Genomic DNA, 22473 nt, shown 5'->3' on the forward strand with positions numbered 1-22473 from the left:
AGCTATAGCTTTTCACTCTTCCAGTCTGATATCGCATAGAAAACCATGGCAGTGAAGAAGCGTGAATTCAGATAAATCCCTTCCATGAATAATGGAGTCTTTTCATTTCAATAATGGCAGGAAAGGGATTAACACAATAAAGCCCCATAGATTTCAGTTCCTCTGTTTCTCCTGATCACATCTCTCTGAGTCCAAGACAGTGTCTTTATCTTCCCAATCCTGTAATGCAGACATGTCCTCACATGTCTAGGGATGGGCTGACTATTAGATGATCTTCGCACATCTCCAGATTCCCAAGCCCTTTCCTATCAAACGCCCATAACATCCTTCAGGTTTACATAACCAGCAATTCTTCTGGAACTGTTATAGAGATGGCTCTGATACCTATCATTACTATCTTCTGAAGTTACATCTGTTGCATAATCTCTACGGGAAGAATGAAAATAGACCATGAAAAATGTGCGTGAATAGAGTATAACCTATTGCAAGACTGACCACAAACCTTGAAATTGGCAAACTAGGTATTTGCATTAACCAGGATTAAGTTCAACTGTGTATGGAGTAAAACTCAAAATAATAGTGGCATGAACAAAATAGTATATTTTCTCTCACACAAAAGAATTTTATGGCAGGTAGTCTAGGGTTGATAGGCAACTCCATGGTCATTAGGGCCCAGGATCTTTCTGTCTTTCCTTTCCACTCTCTTACTGAGTGGCTTCCATCCTCAATGTCATCCATCCAATGTCAAGGCCCAAGTTGGCTGCTGGGCCTCCCATCATTATATCAGTGGTGTAGTCCAGGAGATAAGGGGGAAGAACAAAAGAGGATCTCTTCTTTCTTTCTAAAGAGCTTTCCAAAAAATATCACACAAGATTTGTGTTTACACCTCATTTGTGAAAATTTTAATGGGTAGTCATACACAGTTGCAAGGGAAACTGAAAAAGGTCTTTTATTTAAGTGTGTCTCCATACTAAATAAAATTGGAGTTATGTTATTAAACAATGTACCAGCGATACCACAATAATATCACAATAATGCTGTGCAACAATCACAAAACCTCTGTGACAACAATTGCTTAAATGTCTAGGATTATCTGAGGGTCAGGTAGGCAGCTCTTCTGATTTTGAATGAGCTTCTCCCTTGCCTAAGAGATGATTAAATATCGGATTACCTAGACTGGCCTCAACCGAGGTGGGGAATGGGACTAGCATGAACCAGCTCTGCTCTACATGTGTCTCATACTCCAGCAGATTACCCCAGGCATGTTCTCATGGACTAGCAATAGAAACACACAGAACCTCTTGAGACCTAGGCTCAACACCAGTACACTGACATTTCTGCCCTGATTTGATTGGCTTAAAGCAAATGATATGGGTTAGGGAAACATGCACTTTATGTTTCCAACTTTAAAGTCACTGACAAATTACATGGCTAGAGGGAGGGGCAAAGATTAAAAATCATGAATACAATCTGCCCCAAAGAGAAAGGGAAGATGAGTATTGGATTAGGCAACTAGCAGTCTGTGCCACAGTGTTTTTGAGTCTGTGAAAGATTTATGGTACTAGACTTTTCCCCATTCTATGTCCTGTTGTAAATATGAGGGAATTATAATAAAAGCAAAGAGAGAAAAGAGCTGATATATGTTGTACGTGAAATTATTTACTTATCTATTTCTTGGCTCATGTTCGGTTACTAATGGAGTAGGTACTAATCTTAGCACTCATCCTATCCTCCACGGTAGACAGAGACTGGCCAAATGTACCCAAACCTGACTTTATTTCTGCCAAGGCTGCTATGCTACATTTATCAACTTAGAAATTAGGGTGGCCACGTGACAAGTACTAGCCAATAGAATGTGAGCAGAAGTCATTACTACTCCAGGCCTGGTTCATAAAAACCTCCCACATGAATCCCCCATTCTCTCTCTCTTTCCCATTCACTGGATGAATGGAGGGTACTCTGACAAGGGCAGAACCATAGGATAAAATGTTAGCTTAGAGCAGAACCACTCCTGTTTCCTGCCCTAGAGTCACCAACCTGCCCCGGGATATGAAGTGAGTGAGAATTAAACCTTTGTGGTATGAATACACTGAGATTGGGAGGTTGTTTGTTTCAACAATCAGACTATCCTACTCATATATTATCTTCCAGATAGTAGTATGCATTCATTTTCTCTCTTCAAGCCTTGCTAAAAATAAAAGTAATAGCCTGAATCACCTGCCACCTTACAAAAGAAATTCTTCTATTAAATGAAAGGACACTTTTTACTATAAGATTACCATATATATCAGTGAAGATAGGGTTCTTGTTTACAGTGGCCCTAGCATAGGTTGGGGTTTCCCCAAGAACCCTTATTCTTCCACCATTAATCCATTCCAACCTGGATTGCTGACGAGAGAGAATTGAGACCATGGAGCTCCAAAAGGTGAGGTGATATTCAGCACTGTCTCCAGTGACTCTAACAACTCCTTATTTGGAATCAACTTATAATTTCTTCAAAAATAAAGGCGGTGCTAAAAATGACTCCTGGCCATTTATTCAATGATCAAGCCAAACATGCAATACATCTGTCCCACTACTTACTAGCAGGCAAGAAAAGGATGAGAGGTCAGCTACCGGTTGACTTGAAGGCAATGTTTGTGGCTCCTGACATTGCAAAATTAGCATATTAAGAGGGCAGAGGAAAGGGGAAGCTAGGATGAAAGCACTAGCCAAAGAACGCAAGGGGTGTAGAAAAACAACCCTGCATTGTTATTTGCCTTTTGCTGACTCCTCTTCCTCTTAGGCTGAGAAGCAGGGCTGTTTCTTGTTTGCAAGTAAGGACTCAGTAGGGCAAAGGGGAAAGTAGATTAGTCATCCTAGGCATTTGTGATGGCAGGCAGCAAGCTTTCACATGTGTGTAAATACATATATGCTAAGAGTTTGAAACAGAATTTGCCAACTATCACATGGATTCTCATAAACACAAAGATATCAAATAGTGACAAGAGCGGTTGAGTTTGACGTTGAAACCGAAGACTGATCATAACTGGCTGCTTTTTTGTGATGTCTCATCAAATCTAAATCGACTTCCAGATTCTTCAATTTTCATGCTCTATGAGAGGAAAAAAAACATAAAATATATAATTAAGCATGAGGGGCCTGGATGACTCAGTCAGTTAAGCCTCTGACTCTTGATTTCGGCTCAGATCACGATCTCACATTTTGTGAGTTCAAGCCCTGCATTGGGCTCTGCGCTGACAGTGCGGAGCCTGCTTGAGATTCTCTCTCCTTCATTCTGACCCTCTCACACATGCTCTCTCTCTCTCTCTCTCTCTCTCTCTCAAAATAAATAAATAACCTTAAATAGAAAGTAAACATAGGGTCTGGGTGCCTGGGTGGCTCAGTCGGTTAAGTGTTCAACTTCAGCTCAGGTCATGATCTCGTGGTTCATGAGTTTGAGCCCTGCATTGGGACCTGTGCTGACAACTCAGAGCCTGGAGTCTGTTTCCGATTCTCTCTCTCTCTCTCTCTCTGTCACTCTCTTGCTCACACTCTGTCTCTCTCTCTCAAAAATAAATAAACATTAAAAAAATTTTTTAAGTAAAAATAAAATAAAAATATATAATTAAGTAGAAATGAATACAAGCCTTCAGAGGCATAGAAATGAAAGAGTAAACACTTAAGAAACTCCAGTTGAACTTTATTTCCCTCCCAGAGAATTCTTGAAGGGTGGCCTGGGTCAGGTTATCTCTCAGTAGGCAGTGTAATGAATCAGAAGATTTTGTCCAGGGCTGCAGGCATCTCTTCCTGGGCTCTCAGGTGTTAATAAAGCTTGTACATCAAAGAAGGGGCTAAGGGAACAGACAGTATGCCAAAAAATATGTCCAGCTTTTCCCAGAACATTGTAGACTCAAAGTCTTACAATGATGTCATCTTTCTAATGAGTCTATATATATTTTTTAGTCTTTATTTCCTACCTGCAATCTTTTATTCTCTGAAAGTAGATGAATCCCACAATGACGAGGATAACCAGGGATAGAGAAAATTTCACATAGAGAACGATCAGTAAGGTTGATGGTGGAAATCCCAGGACTATGACACCTTTAAATACAGGCAACACAGGCAGGGTAAAGAGTCATTTCAAGATTCCTCTAATGAACAAAATAGGGTCAATTGTTTAAAAGAGATTTCTAAAATATTCTTAAAAGTTCACTGTCATAATCAAAAACATTTTCTAGACTACAGTTCAAACGCTGCTAAGATATTCTTTCATGACAGAGTTTAGGAACTGTGTCTATATTTTATATGCAGTAGACTTCCAATAAATATTTTCTGAATGAATAAATGTACAGTGAGTATCGTTAGTACTTTGCAATTTTATAAGAAAAAAGGAAATATACTTTCTAATTTCCTGTGTAAATGTTAGTCTTTGGGGGTATTAACATTTTGAGCACTATCTGATAATACTTTTCACACGGAGAAGAAATTTTGTCACTGAGTTGCTGGAACCCCTTTATTTAGTAGGATATTTTATGTCTTCCTACTTTCATTTATTTTTCTATAAGATGGCCCCCAGAATTATGAATAAATTATAATTATGAATAAATTATAAATAAATGAAAAGATAAAATGAAACTAATTAGGACTATCATTCTGAAGTTTTTCTTCTGTGAAAATGGCAACCAAAGTAAATTATTCTGACTCTTGGCTCCAAAAGTGATGTCATCCTGTTAAATAACCTGCTCATATACTAAACTAGAAGAATGTCAGACAGTCTCCTTCTTTGGCACTTTCAGAGAAGAGGAAGACACAGTCTCAGCTCTCAAAAAGCTCACAATCCAATTAGAGAAGTCCGATCCATACAAATGAAAAGATCACTTATAAGAGGGCAAACAGTGCTAAGTGAGCATTACAGATCATAAATCATCTAAGGAATAAGAAAACTGTATCAACTCCACCTGGGAGGTCAGAGCGAAGTGGAATTTGAACTGAGCCTTGCCAATAACAGGATTAAATAGGTTAAGAAAAGAAGGAAGAACTTGCAAAGGGAAAGAAATAATTTAAACAAAGACTTGAAGAATTCATTATCTTAATTCAAATGTAATGGAGCAGAGAGCGGGGTACATAGAGATGAAGTCTGGGATGGTCTGAACCTAATTCTGTAGTTATTTGTATGTGTCAGGCACTGTGCCAGACCCTGTGGATACAAAATGAAGACTATGGTTCCTACTCTCTAGGAGTTTATGATGCACTGGGAATCAGAGAAGCGGACCATCAATTACAGGACTATGAAGTACTCAGAGGCATACATGGGGCAGTACATGAGCACAGAGTAGGAACAGCTAACCAAACTGCAGGGCAAAAGAAAATTATCCCAGAGAAACTATATCAAACTAAGTTTTAAAACTTCAATAGAAATTGAACAAATGAAATGAAAGAAGAGAGTATGAGGAAAGAACTGCATTGTGGAGAAGTAGCAATTGCATGTATGACATACAATTTGAGGGGCCCAAACAGCCCCACATGCATGGGTACAGACCGAAGATTAGCAAGACAGGAGGCTAAGGAGAGTGGCAGATCAAAGGGGTTTAGCTTTCCAAGAGACAAAGAGAGGCCACTGGGGCTAAAATGTTTTTCATTTCAGAAAAATCACTCTGGCAACACTGTAGGTGATAAATTGGAGGGAGGTAAGCTAGGGGTCAAAAGACCTGTTACAAGGATATTGTAATAATTCTGGTGAGGGATGATCATGTGCTCACCCAAGCAAAGGAGAAAAAGAAAAAGGTCTAGATTTAAGAAAAAAATTTTAAGATAAAAGCATAACATAGTGACTGATTTTGAATATGGGAAATAAGGAAGAGCGATATTGTAGGATATCTTTAATTTTCCAGCTTGAGTCATTTATCAAGACAAAATATAAGTATGGAGCTTATGAAGGAGTACAGAAGAGGGATTCCTTTTCAGGAATATGCAAATTGAGGTGCCCTTGATACACCATTTGAAGACATTCAATTGGAAATTGGTTTTGTTCATATAGCCAAGGAGTGAAATCCGGGCTAAATATATATATTTGACAGTCAAGAATCAGGCGGTAGTTGGAGCCACATGTATGGATGAGATCCTTCAAGGAATAGGGGTAAAGGTGAAAAGAGAATACAGTCAATGATGGAACTCTTAGAAATGCCTTCCTTCATGGAATGAGTAGATGGAAATCAATCTATTAAGAAAATTAAGAAGTTGACTAAAGAACCAAGTAATTATGGGAAGAAAATAGGTGAGAAGAGAGGAAAGGCCATATCAAATATCACAGAGAAGCTAATTAATAACTTAGAGTTAAAATTTTATATTTCGTTTGACATCTGAGAGATCTTTGGCTTTTTGTTAGAACATTTCCTGTGCAGAGAGATTCCAGGAGAGTTAAGGAGTAGATGTGAGGTAATTTAGAAGAGACAGTGAATATAGATGCCTCTTTTAAAAAATCTTGGATATAAGTGAAAGGCAAGAGCTAAGAGTTTGGGGAAGTCATAGCATCTACTTTTTTTTTTAATGTTTATTTATTTTTGAGACAGACACAGAGCATGAACGGGGGAGGGTCAGAGAGAGAGGGAGACACAGAATCTTAAGCAGGTTCCAGGCTCCGAGCTGTCAGCACAAAGCCCGATGCGGGGCTCGAACTCACAGACCGTGAGATCATGACCTGAGCCGACGTCGGACGCTCAACCGACTGAGCCACCCAGGCGCCCCCATAGCATCTACTTTTAAACATGAGAGGAAAACAGGAAAGTTCATATAATCAGCCTTAAGGAAAGGATTTGTGGAACAAAAAAGACTGAACAAAAGAGAGCAAGGATAATTACTGAAGCAGAGTCTCTCAGGACTTGAAAGGGAAAAATGAGTATAGAGTATAGGTTAAATATTTGCTCTATGGCAGAGAAAGTCAGAGGGGACTGCAGATAAATGCATACACCTAGAGATAAGAAGTATGAAATAACAACCTAGAGTGGGTGGGAGATTGAAAAAGGAAAATAAGGATGCCACAGCATGGATAGTGCGTGAAAACATTATCCCAAGGGAAAGAAGCCAGTAATAAAAGGCACATATTATATGGTTCTGTTTATGTGAAATGTCCAAAATGGGAAAATCTATAGATATAGAAAGTAGGTTAGTGGTTGCCTAAAGCTGGAGGATTTCTAGAATTAGAGAGTGACAGCCAAAGGATAGAGGTTTCTTTTTGGAGTGAGGAGTATGTTCTAAAATTGACTGTGGTGATGGTTGCATAGCTGAATGCACTAGAGACCGCTGAATGGTACACTTTAAATGGGTCAATTGTATGGTACATAAATTAGGTCTCAATAAAACTATTGCAAAAATAATGAATAAGAGATGTTATGAGGAATAATTAAGAGTATGTGATGGCTTTTAATAGTATAATAATGAATACAATAGCTAATATGTATTGATATAATCAATATAGTGGCTAACACTTACTAATATAAACATAAGAGCTAACATTGTGTTAGTATGGTAAATACATTAGCTAAAATATATTGAGTACCAACTATGTGATAGGCACCAGGTCAGGTAAATATATTATTCTTTTTAATTATCATAACTCTGTGAGGTGGGTTCTGTCATCCCATCTGCAGATGAAGAAAACATGAGATGTAACTAATTGGTGTGAACATCTTGTAATACATACAAATATCAAATCATTATGCTCTACACCTGAAATTAATTTACTGTGATATGTTAATTATATCTCCATTTTTTCAAAAGCCATGAGACAGAGAAATTAAATATTGTTTCAACTCACACAGCTGGTAAACAAGAAGCCATATTGTGCCAAAGGCTTTTCTTCTAACAACCAGGTTATACTTTCTAGAATAATATGAAGACACGGACCTTGTCTTTTCATCTTTATATGACAGCTTCAAACACATAAGAACATTCAATAAATATTTGGCAAATGAATTGATGAATAGGTTTCAGATGACAAGGAAGAGGAGGAAGGAAATCTTCTCTCTTACTCAGAGTAACAAAAAGTGGTGATTACAAGAAATAAAAAGAAGGAAGGGATACATATTGTTCTTATCTATCTGCTAAATAAGTATTGTTAAATTATATAAAAGTTTTGCTATTTTATGTGAATATTAATCGCAAAGTACAAGTCAACAGATACTAAGTTAAAAAAAATTTATGGATTCCAGAACGAAAGATATTTAGAGAATGTATTGATAAGAAATTATTTAATTTATTCCTTCTATTTGACACAGAAATGGGAACTATTTCCCTAGCATACTAACACATTATCCAGTTACATTTTAGAGAATATCTTCAAATTAGGAACACAAGATTTCTTACTTTCTTCTTGGTGACTCATAATCAATAGAGGAAAATGCTGAGCAACAAGTTCATTACTCTAAATAAAATAGGTGATTACCTTGATTCAATTCTATGGACAGACTCCTGTTGCCAGTCAGATGGGACACAGAGCAGGACACCTTAGACACCCGGTGGTCCTCCCAGCGGCACGAACTCTGGACGGTCACTGTGTCATTGCCCAGTGGCTCTTCCACAGTGTGACAATCTCCCCCTGGGGTCCAGGAGATCTGAGCTGCTGGCTTCCCTGCAGCTGCCCTACACACGGTAGCTCCATTCTCAAGTTGAAACAGGGTCACCTCGGGGGGCACTGCAGAGATGCAGAGGAAAATGGGTCAGTCTTAACACACGGATATGGAATAGAGAGAGAAACATTTCTTTCAGTCCAAATCTGGTTATCTGACATCCCACAATATACGATGCTCCTTACCTAACACTTTCAGGTGATATCCATGAGAGAAATGCCCATGAGTTGTGACCACTTCGCACCTGTAATATCCATCATGAGTGATGGCCACTGGATCGATCTGAAGGGCGGGATTCCGATCAGGTCTGGAGTCCCAGGATATTGTCTCGTCACTACAGTTTATGGCCCTGCTCTCATTTGTATCTCTCCTGTAGGCTCTGGTGCAGGAAGGCTTGTCTCTGAGGATTATTTCCCATCTTATTGTTACCAGCACAGCTTTCTGGGTGATCAGAGGGCAAGAGAGCACAGCCTTTGTACCCACAGGTTTCGACAGGGAAGTGTTAGCTGAATACACACACAAAGCGAATGATGAAAGAAAAGGTTGATAAAGAAATGCATGTTAAATTTTCTACAACATATTCCATAAAGTATACTAGAACATGATTTTGCTACGCACAAAATGTATATAACATATTAAAAGTATTCCAAAGATAAACCCATTTTCTTCTATATTGTGTGTTTTTAGATAATCTATATTTATTATATGTGTTAGAAATATTTTAAGGCCTGGGGCCCCTGGTGGCTCAGTCAGCTGAGTGACTCTATTTCAGATCAGGTCAAGAGCTCACAGTTTGTGAGTTTGCACCCCACATCAGGCTCTGCACTCACAGCACAGAGCCTGTTTGGGATTCTCTCTCCCTCTCTCTCTGCCCCTTTCCTGGTCTCTCTCTCTCCAAATAAATAAACTTAAAAAAACTTAAAGAAATTTTTAAGGGCTTAAATTTGATTCAGAAGTTTTGATATGTACGAAACAAACAAAAAAACACGATATAGAATTAATGGACAAAATCATTATATCTAATATTTCGGCCATGGAGACTATTAGATTTCTCTAATAACTCAAGCTTCTCAGGATAAAAAGTGGAAAAGTTGAGACAGGAGAAAAATTTTCTCTCCTACATTTCAGTGCGAGACAATAAATCACTTAATGTCAGAATGAAATGCCTATCTCCAAAGGTGGGAATTCAGACAAACATAAATATAAGAAGCATGTGGTACTTTCATTATAAATAGCATGGTATTCCGGTTGACCAAGCTGCACAGTTTTTGAGTTGTTTTTATTTGGAGAATCACACAGTCATAAAATCAACAAGATCTTCCATCCTTCCTTCCCTTTGAATCACATGTATCCCGCCAAACAGTTCGCCTGTGAACTTAGCTCACAGATTGTGTCTGACTTTCTACCTAATTACGAGGAATAAATGGAGAAGTTCACTCCTTCTGTCCATCTTTTGAAGTAAAAATTAAGCCCTGCAACCTACAAGTATTCTGCAATATATAAGCTCTGGCTCTCCCACAAACCGACATAATGTGTCCATGGCTGGGAGGGGTTCGCTGAGAGCAGATTGGGGCATCGCTTGGGACGCACCAGTGACGCAGGTGAGTGGCAGGGAGCTCATCACTCTCACATGAGCAAAACCAGCTGAGAGGGCAAAGCTATCCAGATGGCGCTTGTGAGTGCTAAACCCTGCAGTTGAAATCTCTCCTCTCCTCTTCTGGTGTCACTTGCTTCTTGCGTGATGGACTCACGCCCTTGCATTTCACAAACAAATCACAATCCCATAACTATGTGAAGCAAGGGGGAGGATTTGAAAGCAGGTCTAAGAGAGCAGTTAAATCCATGATTTAAGTGGCAACCCGCATGCACAGGGAAAATGCACCTTTGCCAAGGTTATAAACAAGCACGAAGGTGGCTGCTTGGAGAGCAGCTAGAGGTGGGTGTGGGTGAACATTCAGGTGCTCAAGGGCAGGATGCTGAAGATGAAACCAGAAAGGGAAAAGGCTGAAGAACACGTTGTGAATGTTCTTTTGTGTTCTCAGGGGTTTGCACTTCTGCCTGTGAACAGTCTAAGGTTTTAATATTTTGCCCGCTATTGAGCCTCACGATCAGACTCTATTCTTTTAAAGGAAATTACTAGATAATCAAATAATCATACGCGTTTTAACAGGGGCGCCGTCTCCAGAGAAGTAGCTCCCAGGGTGAGCATCGCAAGCACCATGGACAATCTCTGTTCTTTCACCTTCCTCTGCTCTAGGACCCTCCAGCAATCCCCCTTCACCTGTGATGGGACTTCTGTGATTCCTGTTATTCACACTTTCTTTGTCCTCCTCTTTCTCTATTCACACCTGTTGCAATAATTTGCCAGTGACCAGTCATTCCTCCACACTCAGTGGGGTTGGCACCTGTCTAACAAATATAATCTCCTCACAGCCCTGTGATCAGCTACCGTCATTTCACCTCCTACGTCACGGGATGGTGGATGGATTCTCCTATTGGCTCCAGAACCAGCAGTCACCTTCCAGCTTCTCTGCATCCTGTGTCTATGACTCTCCTCCAGGCTCCTCCAGCCCTTCTGCACACAGACCCATCCCTATGAGATTTTGGGCTTTTCCCTTCTGTCCTCTCTGCCAGATCTTAGCTTACGACCCCATCACCACACACCCGGATTCCTGCAGAAGTCTCCTGACGTCTGTGTCCGTCTCAAATCTCTCCCCTCTTCGGTTCACACCTGACCTTGCAGCAGGTCCAGGATTCTGGGACACGGGTGTGATCCCCTCCATCTCACACCCCTCAGAGACCTCTCCCTGCCCGAAGACAGCACTTACATGTCTTGTGTTGCCTTTGAAAGCCCTCTTTTGCAGATGGACTCACCTTTGCCATCTTATCATGCCTCAGTCGCCCCCACACTTCGCAAAGAAAACACCAAGCACCGCTGCATATCTGGGTCTTTCCTCTCACATCGTTCCTGCAGACTGGGGTGGCCTACAGACCACTCTCTGTCCACGAAAACGCTCCTCTTCCCCTAAGAGCCATTTCACACGCTGCACCTGTCGTGAAGCCTTCTCAGAGCCTTGCTGCTTCGCCTTCTCCTCTACACTCCCAGCACACTTGATGTGAGTGCTCATCTCCTCCGTCAACTGCCATCTGTGCTGACCTCTGGGCTCCCCCTCGAAAAGAGCCCCTTAGGGCGCTCTGGTGCTCTAGCTACTCTTGTTTGTCCCCGTGTTCCCCACATGGCCTAGCACAGTGCCTGACAGGGAGAGCTCCATAATCCTCAGACGGAATGTGCACTGCCCGGGGTGAGGAGGCCCAGGGTCATTCAGGATCCCTCACACCTCAGTACTGAGACCAGGCTCAGGACGGCCCCGTGACCAGACCATCAACCATGTTTCTAAGGAAGTTCAACACTTTTTCCCTTTAGTTCTGGCCTCTAGAAAAAAATTAAAAACATATTACCTTCCATAGGGAATATGAAACTTCTGTGTTGTCTGTCCATAAGTGAACTGTTGGTTGAAGCTAGAAAATGTTGAGAGAAAAGTAAATGAAACCAACTTTAGGGACTTAAATGGAGTGCAAGGCACTGTTTATCCACATCTTACATATAACATGACAGAAAATTAGTTAACTGTAACCTAATTCCACAAAAAGCTTTACAAAGAAGAAATTACAAGTTATCCCAATATTATGTGTAAAAAATAAACCAAATCTCCACTGACAACTCCAAGTTCTCCCTCAAGTGAAGTAAATTTCCCATTTTATTTTTGCCATAAATGGTACCTCTTTCCTTATTTCCCTCTTGCCTTCCTTCCTTCCCATCATTCCTTCTTTCCTTCCTTCTCATCCTTTCCTTCTTTCCTTCCTTTTTCCTTGCCTTAAGTGAAGTGTTGAGGGCAACTAATAGGACTGATAAGAATAAGAAAACTGCAATGAGCGCCCCCCCTCTCCATCCCTAGCTAAGGGAACTGTCTGGGGATGAAGGCCACCATGACAGACAAAGGTTAGTTCAGTATATGAGGGATTTCTCTCATGGGCGTTTTGGCCTCTACAGGCCTGAGAACTGCTCCTATTTTAAAGATACAGACTGTTGTCTATGGAAAGTTCAAAGAATTTAGTCGTGATTGATACCTTTAAAGGGTTTTCTTGTATCCTTTGGATTTTACTTCATATGCCCTGTAGACATAGTTACTTTTAGTGGTAAAGTACATAATGTTCATGCTACAAACTGTTATCTTTTTACCATTTCACCGGCTTCTCTTTTTAGCCATCTCATGTGGGAATATTAGCAAGTTAGTTCTTAGCAGATATAACTAAATCCACGTCTGGGTCGTATGGGATTCTGTTAGAAGAGCCTGGTCTTGCATTAAGTGATGTTTTCATAACTGATTTGAGAGAAGTTTTCAAGCATTGTGTTGAATGATCTCCCAGTAGGCTGGAGTGTGAAAGAGACCTCTGCTGGGGCGCCTGGGTGGCTCAGTCAGTTGAGCATCTGACTCTCCATTTCAGCTCAGATCATGATCTCACGGTTCTTGAGTTTGAGCCCCACAGCTGGCTCTGCACTGACAGTGTGGAGGCTGCTTGGCATTCTCTTTCTCCCTCTCTCTCTGTCCCTCCTTGCATCTCTCTCTCTGCCTCTTTCTCTCAAAATAAATAAAAAACTTAAAGTAAATTAAAAAAAAAAACAAGAAAAAAAGAGACCTTATGGTTAAAAAGGTATTCCAGTGAGTGGAGGTGCATGGAGAAATCTGCCTCTAGAATCAGATACCAAATTCTCCTACAACTGAGCAAAATATGCCTCCTTCCAAAGAATGCCCTGAGAAGAAATACCAGTCAATTACCCCTGAAGCTTCTCATACCAAAGATAAAACCCACATGTTCTAAGGTACTCTTAAGTGTGCAAAATAATTATTTTCAGAAGAGGGAAAAAAAATACTTGTTTTCACAAATATTCCTGATTATTTTTATGATGTTGGAAATACTTTTTAAGTTTCATTAATTGTTGATATAGAATCCTTTAGTTTTATTATCTCGACTGGCAGCTAGTTGCCATAGAAGGCTGATTTCATATCAAGTATCACATCTTCACTGAAAATAGAAACCATTCTTTCGCAGTCTTCCTTGAAGCTCTGTATACATCAAAGTAGCAAAATAAATGTGTCAAACTTCTGATCAATGAATAGTCCTGTGATTTCTTTCTTTAATTTCTTTATCTGAAACCAAATTTTTCCTGGAAGTTCAGAAAGGTTATAGATTTCAGGGCACCTGGGTGGCTCAATTGGTTAAGTGTCCAACTTCGGCTCAGGTCATGATCTCACAGTTCATGAGTTCGAGCCCCACATCAGGCTCTATGCTGACAGCTCAGAGCCTGGAACTTGGACTGGAGGGAAGATGGCGGCGTAGGAGGACGCTGGGCTCACCGTGCGTCCTGCTGATCACTTAGATTCCACCTACACCTGCCTAAATAACCCAGAAAACCGCCCGAGGATTAGCAGAACGGAGTCGCCGGAGCCAAGCGCAGACGAGAGGCCCACGGAAGAGGGTAGGAAGGGCGGCGAGGCGGTGCGCGCTCCACGGACTGGCAGGAGGGAGCCGGGGCGGAGGGGCGGCTCACCGGCCAAGCAGAGCCCCCGAGTCTGGCGGGCAAAAGCGGAGGGGCCTGACGGACTGTGTTCCGACAGCAAGCGCAACTTAGCGTCTGGGAGGTCATAAGTTAACAGCTCTGCTCAGAAAGCGGGAAGGCTGGAGGACAAAGGGAGGGAGAGCTGCTGAGCCCCCAGACGACAGAGCTCAGTTTGGTGGGGAACAAAGGCGCTCGCCATCGCCATCTCCCCTGCCCATCCCCCAGCCAAAATCCCAAAGGGAACCAGTTCCTGCCAGGGAACTTGCTCGCTCAGCGCAAACACCCAACTCTGTGCTTCTGCGGAGCCAAACCGCCGGCAGCGGATCTGACTCCCTCCCGCTGCCACAGGGCCCCTCCTGAAGTGGATCACCTAAGGAGAAGCGAGCTAAGCCTGCCCCTCCTGCCCCCGTGCACCTTGCCTACCCACCCCAGCTAATACGCCAGATCCCCAGCATCACAAGCCTAGCAGTATGCAAGTAGCCCAGACAGGCCATGCCACCCCACAGTGAATCCCACCCCTAGGAGAGGGGAAGAGAAGGCACACACCAGTCTGACTGTGGCCCCAGTGGTGGGCGGCAGACATCAGGTCGGACTGCGGCCCCGCCCGCCAACTCCAGTTATACACCACAGCACAGGGGAAGTGCCCTGCAGGTCCTCACCACTCCAGGGACTATCCAAAATGACCAAGCGGAAGAATTCCCCTCAGAAGAATCTCCAGGAAATAACAACAGCTAATGAACTGTTCAAAAAGGATTTAAATAATATAACAGAAAGTGAATTTAGAATAATACTCATAAAATTAATCGCTGGGCTTGAAAACAGCATAGAGGACAGCAGAGAATCTCTTGCTACAGAGATCAAGGGACTAAGGAACAGTCACGAGGAGCTGAAAAACGCTTTAAATGAAATGCAAAACAAAATGGAAACCACCACGGCTCGGATTGAAGAGGCAGAGGAGAGAATAGGTGAACTAGAAGATAAAGTTATGGAAAAAGAGGAAGCTGAGAAAAAGAGAGATAAAAAAATCCAGGAGTATGAGGGGAAAATTAGAGAACTAAGTGATACGCTAAAAAGAAATAATATACGCATAATTGGTATCCCAGAGGAGGAAGAGAGAGGGAAAGGTGCTGAAGGGGTACTTGCAGAGCCTGGAACTGGCTTCAGATGATGCGTCTGCCTCTCTCTCTGCCCCTCCCCCTCCTCATGCTCTGTCTCTCTATGTCTCAAAAATAAATATACATTAAAAAAAGATTATAAATTCACATTGTTAATGTCAGAAGTTCAACTTAACTCTTTCACAATGTGGTGTGTGTGTGTGTGTGTGTGAAGAGAGAGAGAGAGAAATGTGAATTGTGTTCTTTTAAATATATGTATAGTACAAAAGTAACTTAATTACTCATTATGTTAGTCCCTTCAGGCTGCCTTAACATATAATAACCAACGTGGTCACATAATACAATTGAAATGTTCCCCCTTATATTTCTGGAAGCCAGAAGTCTGATTCAAGGGGTCAGCAGAGCTGTGTTTCTTCCAACAGCTCTAGGGAAGAATCCTTTCTTGCTTCTTCCAGCTTTCGGGGGCTGCTAGCAATCCTTGGTGTTTGTTGGCTTGTAGATGTTCATTTCAATCTCTGCCTCCTTCTTCACACTGCCTTCTTCCTATGTCTTTTCTCTTCCCTTCTGAGGACTCTTGTCATGGCTTTAGGGCCCAATTCTCATCCAGGGTGATCTCATCTCAAGAGCTTTAGCTTAATAACATCTTCAAAGACCCTTTTTCCAAATACGGCCATACTCACAGGTGCTAACTGGATATTTCTTTGGGGGAAGAGGGACGCCATTCAACCTATCATTTTGGGGGAGGGGGCACCATCTATGCATTGTCCCCAACCCTTAGATTTATAGTTTATAAAATTATTTTTCTTATTTTACTCTGTAGTTGACCTGAAACTGAATTTTTCTAGAGAGTGAGTAACTGAATGAAATTAGAAAGTATATTTATAAGTCCAGGAATGCATTTTTCAATGAAGTAAGATACATAAAAAAAAATAAAATTTTAAAGTAAAAATAAAAAACTAACTGTAATGGCAACTTTGGGAGACAGTAGACCTGGGTGAGGAACACAGAAAATGAATTACTAATATCTGCTAAGACCTAATTTTTTAAATCCATGTTTGAAACATAATAACTTATGTTTTAAAAATTAAATGAAAAAATTTTTGATATGCCATTGGTCCACTTAGGGATCACATTCTTGACTAATAAAGCATATTCTGTATTAAAGAAGCAAAGAAATAATTTTAGAATGAAAAATTTAGGAGCACTCTTAAATAATAAAATAAATATTTATTTAGACAATTTTAGACAATACAGTCTATAAATACGTATAAGAATTGAAGATCCTAAAACATGAAAATTATGCCAGCATCAAGCTCATGTCTAGTAGAATTGTCATTAAAAGATGACCATTACCTGCACTGTCATTGTCCTTGCTCATTTTTGGCCTTAATCCGTTGCTTGGTGTAACCAGAGTTCTCGTTTCTGCATTTATGCATTCTGAAAAGACAAGATGGAGTGATTAGCGGAATACATATTAGTATTTCTGACTTGTACCTAAAATCACACTTTTTTTCACTTTCTTCAGGCCATGTTTGGATTGCAGTTACCAATAAAAACATAAATTATGACAGGCAAGCCAGTCTCAGAACGATTTGCTCCAGGATGAATTTTTGACCTGAACTTCCTACCTGTTTGGCATACCCCTACTTTAGATCCAGAGTGTCTGCACCCTCCTGTGTTTACATTTAAGTCAAAGAATTTTTTTTTATTTTGTTTAATGTTTATTTTACTTTCTGAGAGAGACAGGGAGGGAACAGGGGAGGGGCAGAGAGAGAGGGAGACACAGAATCCGAAGCAGGCTCCAGGCTCCAAGCTGTCAGCACAGAGCCTGATGTGGGGCTCGAACTCATGAACCATGAGATCATGATCTGAGCCGAAGTCAAATGCTCAACCGACTGAGCTACCCAGGCACCCTTCCTTGATTTTTTTGAAAGTTTTGCATTACTAGTGTCTTCACACTTGAAGAAGCTATCACCTCCCCCAGTCTTTACTGACTGGCTTCTTCAGAAAAAGATATCCACCTGTCAACCAAGCTAGAGATTCTGGGATGTCTCTCAGTCCTTTCCTAAGAAAGCACGTTCTCCATCCCCAGGCTCATTCTTGAGGTGGAAGTCTTAGGATTCTGTATCTTCTCTCCATCCCACAAAACCAGACAGAATTCTGAAACCCTCTTATTTATTTACAAGAGAGAAGTGGCCTGAAGTGTTTTGAGGAAGTGTTTCTCCCAATCCAGCAGAATCAAGTGACTGCTGACATCCATGCACGCTATTTACAGAGGTTCCCATCATCTGTGGAAAAGTATGGTGCAGGCCACAGAGAGGGTGATAGGATTCTGTAATGCCAAGACAAGTTGATAGCACTTAGTAGTCAGGGACAATATAGATAATCATAAACAGTATCAAGGCCATAATGACAACCAAGAGGCTCTGACCTGAAGAATTTGTGGCAAAAGCTCAATAAATCTTAATGTTCTTAGGGGTAAAATAAAAGGGAAGCCAAAGACGGTATGGTTTGGCCTATATGACCAGATGAAGGATAAATGAGTGTCTTGCATCAGTGTTACCTCCTACAACAAAAAAATAGAGTTGTTTAAATAACAAACACTTTATCTCACAGTTCTAGAAGGTGGAAGTCTAAGATAAAGCACTAGCAGGCATGGTGTCCAATGAAAACCCACTTCCTGGCTTGTAGATAGCTGTCTTCTCACTGTATTCACACACGTAGTGGCAGAGAGAGAGAGAGAAAGAAAAAGCAGGCTCTCTTGGGTCTCTTCTTATAAAGGTACTAATCTGAGAGCTCCATCCTCATGACAAAGTTACTTCTCAAAGCCTCCGTCTCCAAATGGCATCCCATTGGAGATTGGGTTTTGACATAGGAGTTTTGGAGGACACATTCAGTCGGTAGCAGTGAGTAAAGACTCTGGTTATTTGCCATAATGGAAAATCATGGTACTTCATCAGGTTTTTGTATTCAAACCAGTTTTCAGACTCAAAGCCACACAATTATGAGCTCACATTTCAAAATTACAAAACGCAGGAAGAATCAAGGAACCATAAAGTCAGATAATATTATTTTCATTAGCTGCCGTCTGTTATTCCTAGAGAAAATAAGATTCAGAATCTCATATATTAGAATTATGAAACATAGGGTATAAAAATAAATGTGTTGAGGATGTTTAAAGAAATAAAAAGAAAATTAAAAAAAAAAAACAAGAAATATGTGCTTCCCCTATACCTGACTCCCCAGAAAGTAAGTAGGCAGATTAGGAGAATACAACAGAATTCAATTTACTCATTGATTCTCTACTTACTCAACCTGGAAAACTATGGTGAAAAACACAAATGTACAGAATACAAAAAAGGGAGAATATCAGAAAGTCCTAAATGACATCTTCTTCCAATATAAGACAGTTTTGTCAGGTTAAAAATCTATTCTTTAGTGTAGTCACTTTCATGCATTATCTTAGCTAGATCTCTTGGATAACTTACTGAAGCTTCAACATTAGCATTTGCTGCTTCAGCTTGCACTTTTTTTTTTTTAATAATTTATTGTCAAGTTAGCTCATATACTACGTAGTCTTCTTGGCTTCAGGAGTAGATTCCAGTGATTCATCACTTACATACAACACCCATTGCTCATCCCAACAAATGCCCTCCTCAGTGCCCATCACCCATTTCCCCCGCCCCCCAACCCCCAATCCCCATCAACTCTCAGTTTGTTCTCTATATTTCAGAGTCTCTTATGTTTTGCCTCCCTCTCTGTTTGTAACTTATTTTGCCTTCCCTTCCCCTGTGGTCTTCTGTTAAGTTTTCAAATTCCACATATGAGTGAAAACATATATTTCTCTTTTTCTGACTGACTTACTTCACTTGGCATAATACCTTCCAGTTCCATGCGCGTTGCCGCAAATGGCATGATTTCATTCTTTTTCATTGCAAAGTAGTATTCCATTGAATATATAAACCACATCTTCTTTATCCATTCATCAGTTGATGGACATTTGGGCTCTTTCCATAATTTGACTATTGTTCATAGTGCTGCTATAAACATTGGGGTACATGGGCCCCTACAAATCAGTGCTTCTGTAACCTTTGGATAAATTTCTAGTAGTGCTATTACTAGGTCATAGGTTAATTCTATTTTTAATTACTGAGGAAAATTTCTCCACACTGTTGTCCAGGGTGTCTGCTCCAATTTTAATTCCCATCAACATTGCAAAAGGGTTCCCCTTTCTCCACATCCTCACCAACATCCATTGTTTCCTCAGTTACTAATTTTAGTCACTCCTACTGTTGTGAGGTGGTATCTCAATGTGGTTTTGATTTGTATTTCCCTAGTGATAAGTGATGTTGAGCATCTTTTCATGTGTCTGTTGGCCATCTGGGTGTCTTCTTTGGAAAAGTATCTATTCATGTCTTCTGCCTGTTTCTTTAAGAGATTATTTGTTTTTTAGGTGTGGAGTTTGATAAGTTCTTTATAGATTTTGGATCCTAACCCTTTATCTGATATGTCATTTGCAAATATCTTCTCCCATTCTGTTGGTTGCCTTTTAGTTTTGTTGATTGCTTACTTTGCTGTGCAGAAGTATTTTTATCTTGATAAGGTCCCAGTAGTTCATTTTTACTTTTATTTCCCTTGCCTTCAGAGACACGTCAAGTAAGAAATTGCTGTGGCCGAGGTCAAAGAGGTTTTTGCCTGCTTTCTCCTGTAGGATTTTGATGGCTCTCTGTCTTACATTTAGGTCTTTCATCCATTTTGAGTTTATTTTTGTGTATGGTGTAAGAAAGTGGTCCAGTTTCATTCTTCTGCATGTTGCTGTCCAGTCTTCCCAGCACCATTTGCCAGAGACTTTTTTTCCATTGGATACTCTTTTCTGCTTTGTCAAAGATTAGTTGGTCATACATTTGTGGGTCTATTTCTGGGTTCTCTATTCTATTCCACTGGACTATGTGTCTGTTTTTGTGCCAATACCATACTGTTTTGATGATAACATCTTTGGGGTACAGGCTAAAGTCCAGGCCTGTGATGTCTCCAGCTTTGGTTTTCTTTTTCAACATTACTTTCACTATTCAGGGTTGGTTATAGTTCCAAATAAATTTTAGGATTGTTTTTTATAGCTCTGTGAAGAATGCTGGTGCTATTTTAATTGAGATTGCTTTGAATGTGTAGACTGCATTGGGTAGTATTGGGTAGTATCAACATTTTAATAATATTTGTTCTTCCAATCAATGAGTATGGAAGATTTTTCCATTTCTTTGTGTCTTCTTCAGTTTTGTTCATAAGCTTTCTATAGTTTTCAGCATACAGATAATTTACCTTTTAGGCTAGATTTATTTCTATGTATTTTATAGTTCCTGGTGCAGCTGTAAATGGGATCGACTCCTTGATACCTTTTTCTGTTGCTTTATTATTGGTGTATAGAAATGGAACTGATGTCTGTGCACTGATTTTATATCCTGTGACTGCTGATATCATGTATCAGTTCTAGCAGTTTCTTGATGGAGTCTTTCAGGTTTTCCATGTAGACTATCATATTATCTGCAAAAGTGAAGGTTTGACTTCTTCTTTGCCAATTTGGATGATTTTTATTTCATTTTGTTGTCTGGTTGCTGAGGCTAGGACTTCCAACACTATGTTAAACAACAGTGGTGAGAGTGGACATTTCTGTTGTGTTCCTGATCTCAGGGGGAGAGCTCTTAGTTTTTCCCCATTGAGGCTGATATTACCTGTGGGCCTTTCATATATGGCTTTTATGATGTTAAGGTATGTTCCTTCTCTCCTGACTCTCTTGAGGGCTTTTATAAAGAAAGGATGCTGTATGTTGTCAAATGCTTTTTCTGCATCTATTGACAGGATCATATGGTTCTTATCCTTTCTTCTATTAATATGATGTATCACGTTGATTGATTTGTGAATAATGAACCAGCCCTGCAGCCCAGGAATGAATCCCACTTGATCATGGTGAATAATTCTTTTAATATACTGTCGAACTCAACTTGCTAGTGTCTTGTTGAGAATTTTTGCATTCCTGTTCATCAGGGATATTGGCATGTAATTCTCCTTTTTAGTGTAGTCTTTCTCTGATTTGGAAATCAAGGTAATGCTGGCTTCAGAAAATCAGTCTGGAATCTTTCCTTCCATTTATATTTTTTGGAACAGCTTGAGAAGAATATATATTAACTCTGCTTTAAATGGCTTCTATAATTCCCCTGGGAAGCCATCTGACCCAGGATTCTTATTTGTTGGGAGAGTTTTAATAACTGATTCAACTTTTTCTGGTTATGGGTCTGTTCAAATTTTCTATTTCTTCCTGTTCACGTTTTGGTAGTGTGTGGGTCCATTTCTTCCAGATTTTGCAGTTTGTTCTCATATAACTTTTCATAGTATTCACTAATAATTTTTTTATTTCTGTGGTTTTGGTTTTGATCTCTCCTCTTTCGTTTGAGATTTTATCTATTTGGGTTCTCTCTCTCTCTCTCTCTCTCTCTCTCACTTTGAGAAGTCTGGCTAGGGGTTTATCAATTTTGTTTATTCTTTCAGAAAACCAGCTCTTAGATTCATTGAACTTTCTACTGTATTTTTGGATTCTATATTGTTTATTTCTGCTCTAATCTTTATCATTTCTCTTCTTCTGCTGGTTTTGAGCTTTCTTTGCTGCAGTATTTCTAGTTCCTTTAGGTGTGAGGATGGGTTCTGTATTTGAAACCTTTCTTGCTTCTTGAGATAGACCTGGATTGCAATGTATTTTCCTCTTAGGACTGCATTTGCTGCATCCCAAAGGGTTTGGACTGTTGTGGTTTCATTTTCATTTGCTTCCATATATTTTTAAATTCCTTCTTTAATTTCTTGGTTGACCCATTCATTCTTTAGTAGAATGTTGTTTACCCTCCATGTGTTTGGAGGCTTTCCATTTTTTTTCTTTTAGATGATTTCAAGTTTCATAGCATTGTGATCTGAATATATGCATGGTATGATATAAATCCTTTTATATTTGTTAAGGGCTGTTTTGTGACCCAATATGTGATCTCTTTTGGAGAATGTTCCATGTGTACTCGAGAAGAATGTGTATTCTGTTCCTTTTGGATGAAAAATTCTAAATATATCTGTTATGTCCATCTGGTCCAAGTTTCAT

At 40.1% G+C, this 22473-nt stretch overlaps 1 protein-coding gene across 3 annotated transcripts in view; it reads right to left on the minus strand.

The window, feature by feature from the left end:
• Window positions 1–877: 877 nt before the first annotated feature.
• The window catches only part of LOC123610873 (cell surface glycoprotein CD200 receptor 1-like), a 28491-nt gene continuing 6895 nt past the window's right edge, over window positions 878–22473 (minus strand). For 2 of the 3 annotated variants that reach the window (XM_045502049.1, XM_045502051.1), the window contains exons 2-7: window positions 16695–16778; window positions 12066–12125; window positions 8792–9112; window positions 8423–8671; window positions 3960–4083; window positions 3662–3833 (exon numbers count right to left, since the gene is read on the minus strand). In XM_045502049.1, the coding sequence (XP_045358005.1) occupies window positions 3734–3833; window positions 3960–4083; window positions 8423–8671; window positions 8792–9112; window positions 12066–12125; window positions 16695–16778 (938 nt within the window). In that variant the 3' untranslated portion in view covers window positions 3662–3733. Of the gene's footprint in view, window positions 3095–3661; window positions 3834–3959; window positions 4084–8422; window positions 8672–8791; window positions 9113–12065; window positions 12126–16694; window positions 16779–22473 lie in introns of those variants that run through there. The other variant, XM_045502050.1, reaches the window with a different exon arrangement.

The sequence above is a fragment of the Leopardus geoffroyi genome, chromosome C2 (assembly GCF_018350155.1).
Source record: "Leopardus geoffroyi isolate Oge1 chromosome C2, O.geoffroyi_Oge1_pat1.0, whole genome shotgun sequence".
NCBI classification, from domain to species: Eukaryota; Metazoa; Chordata; class Mammalia; order Carnivora; family Felidae; genus Leopardus; species Leopardus geoffroyi.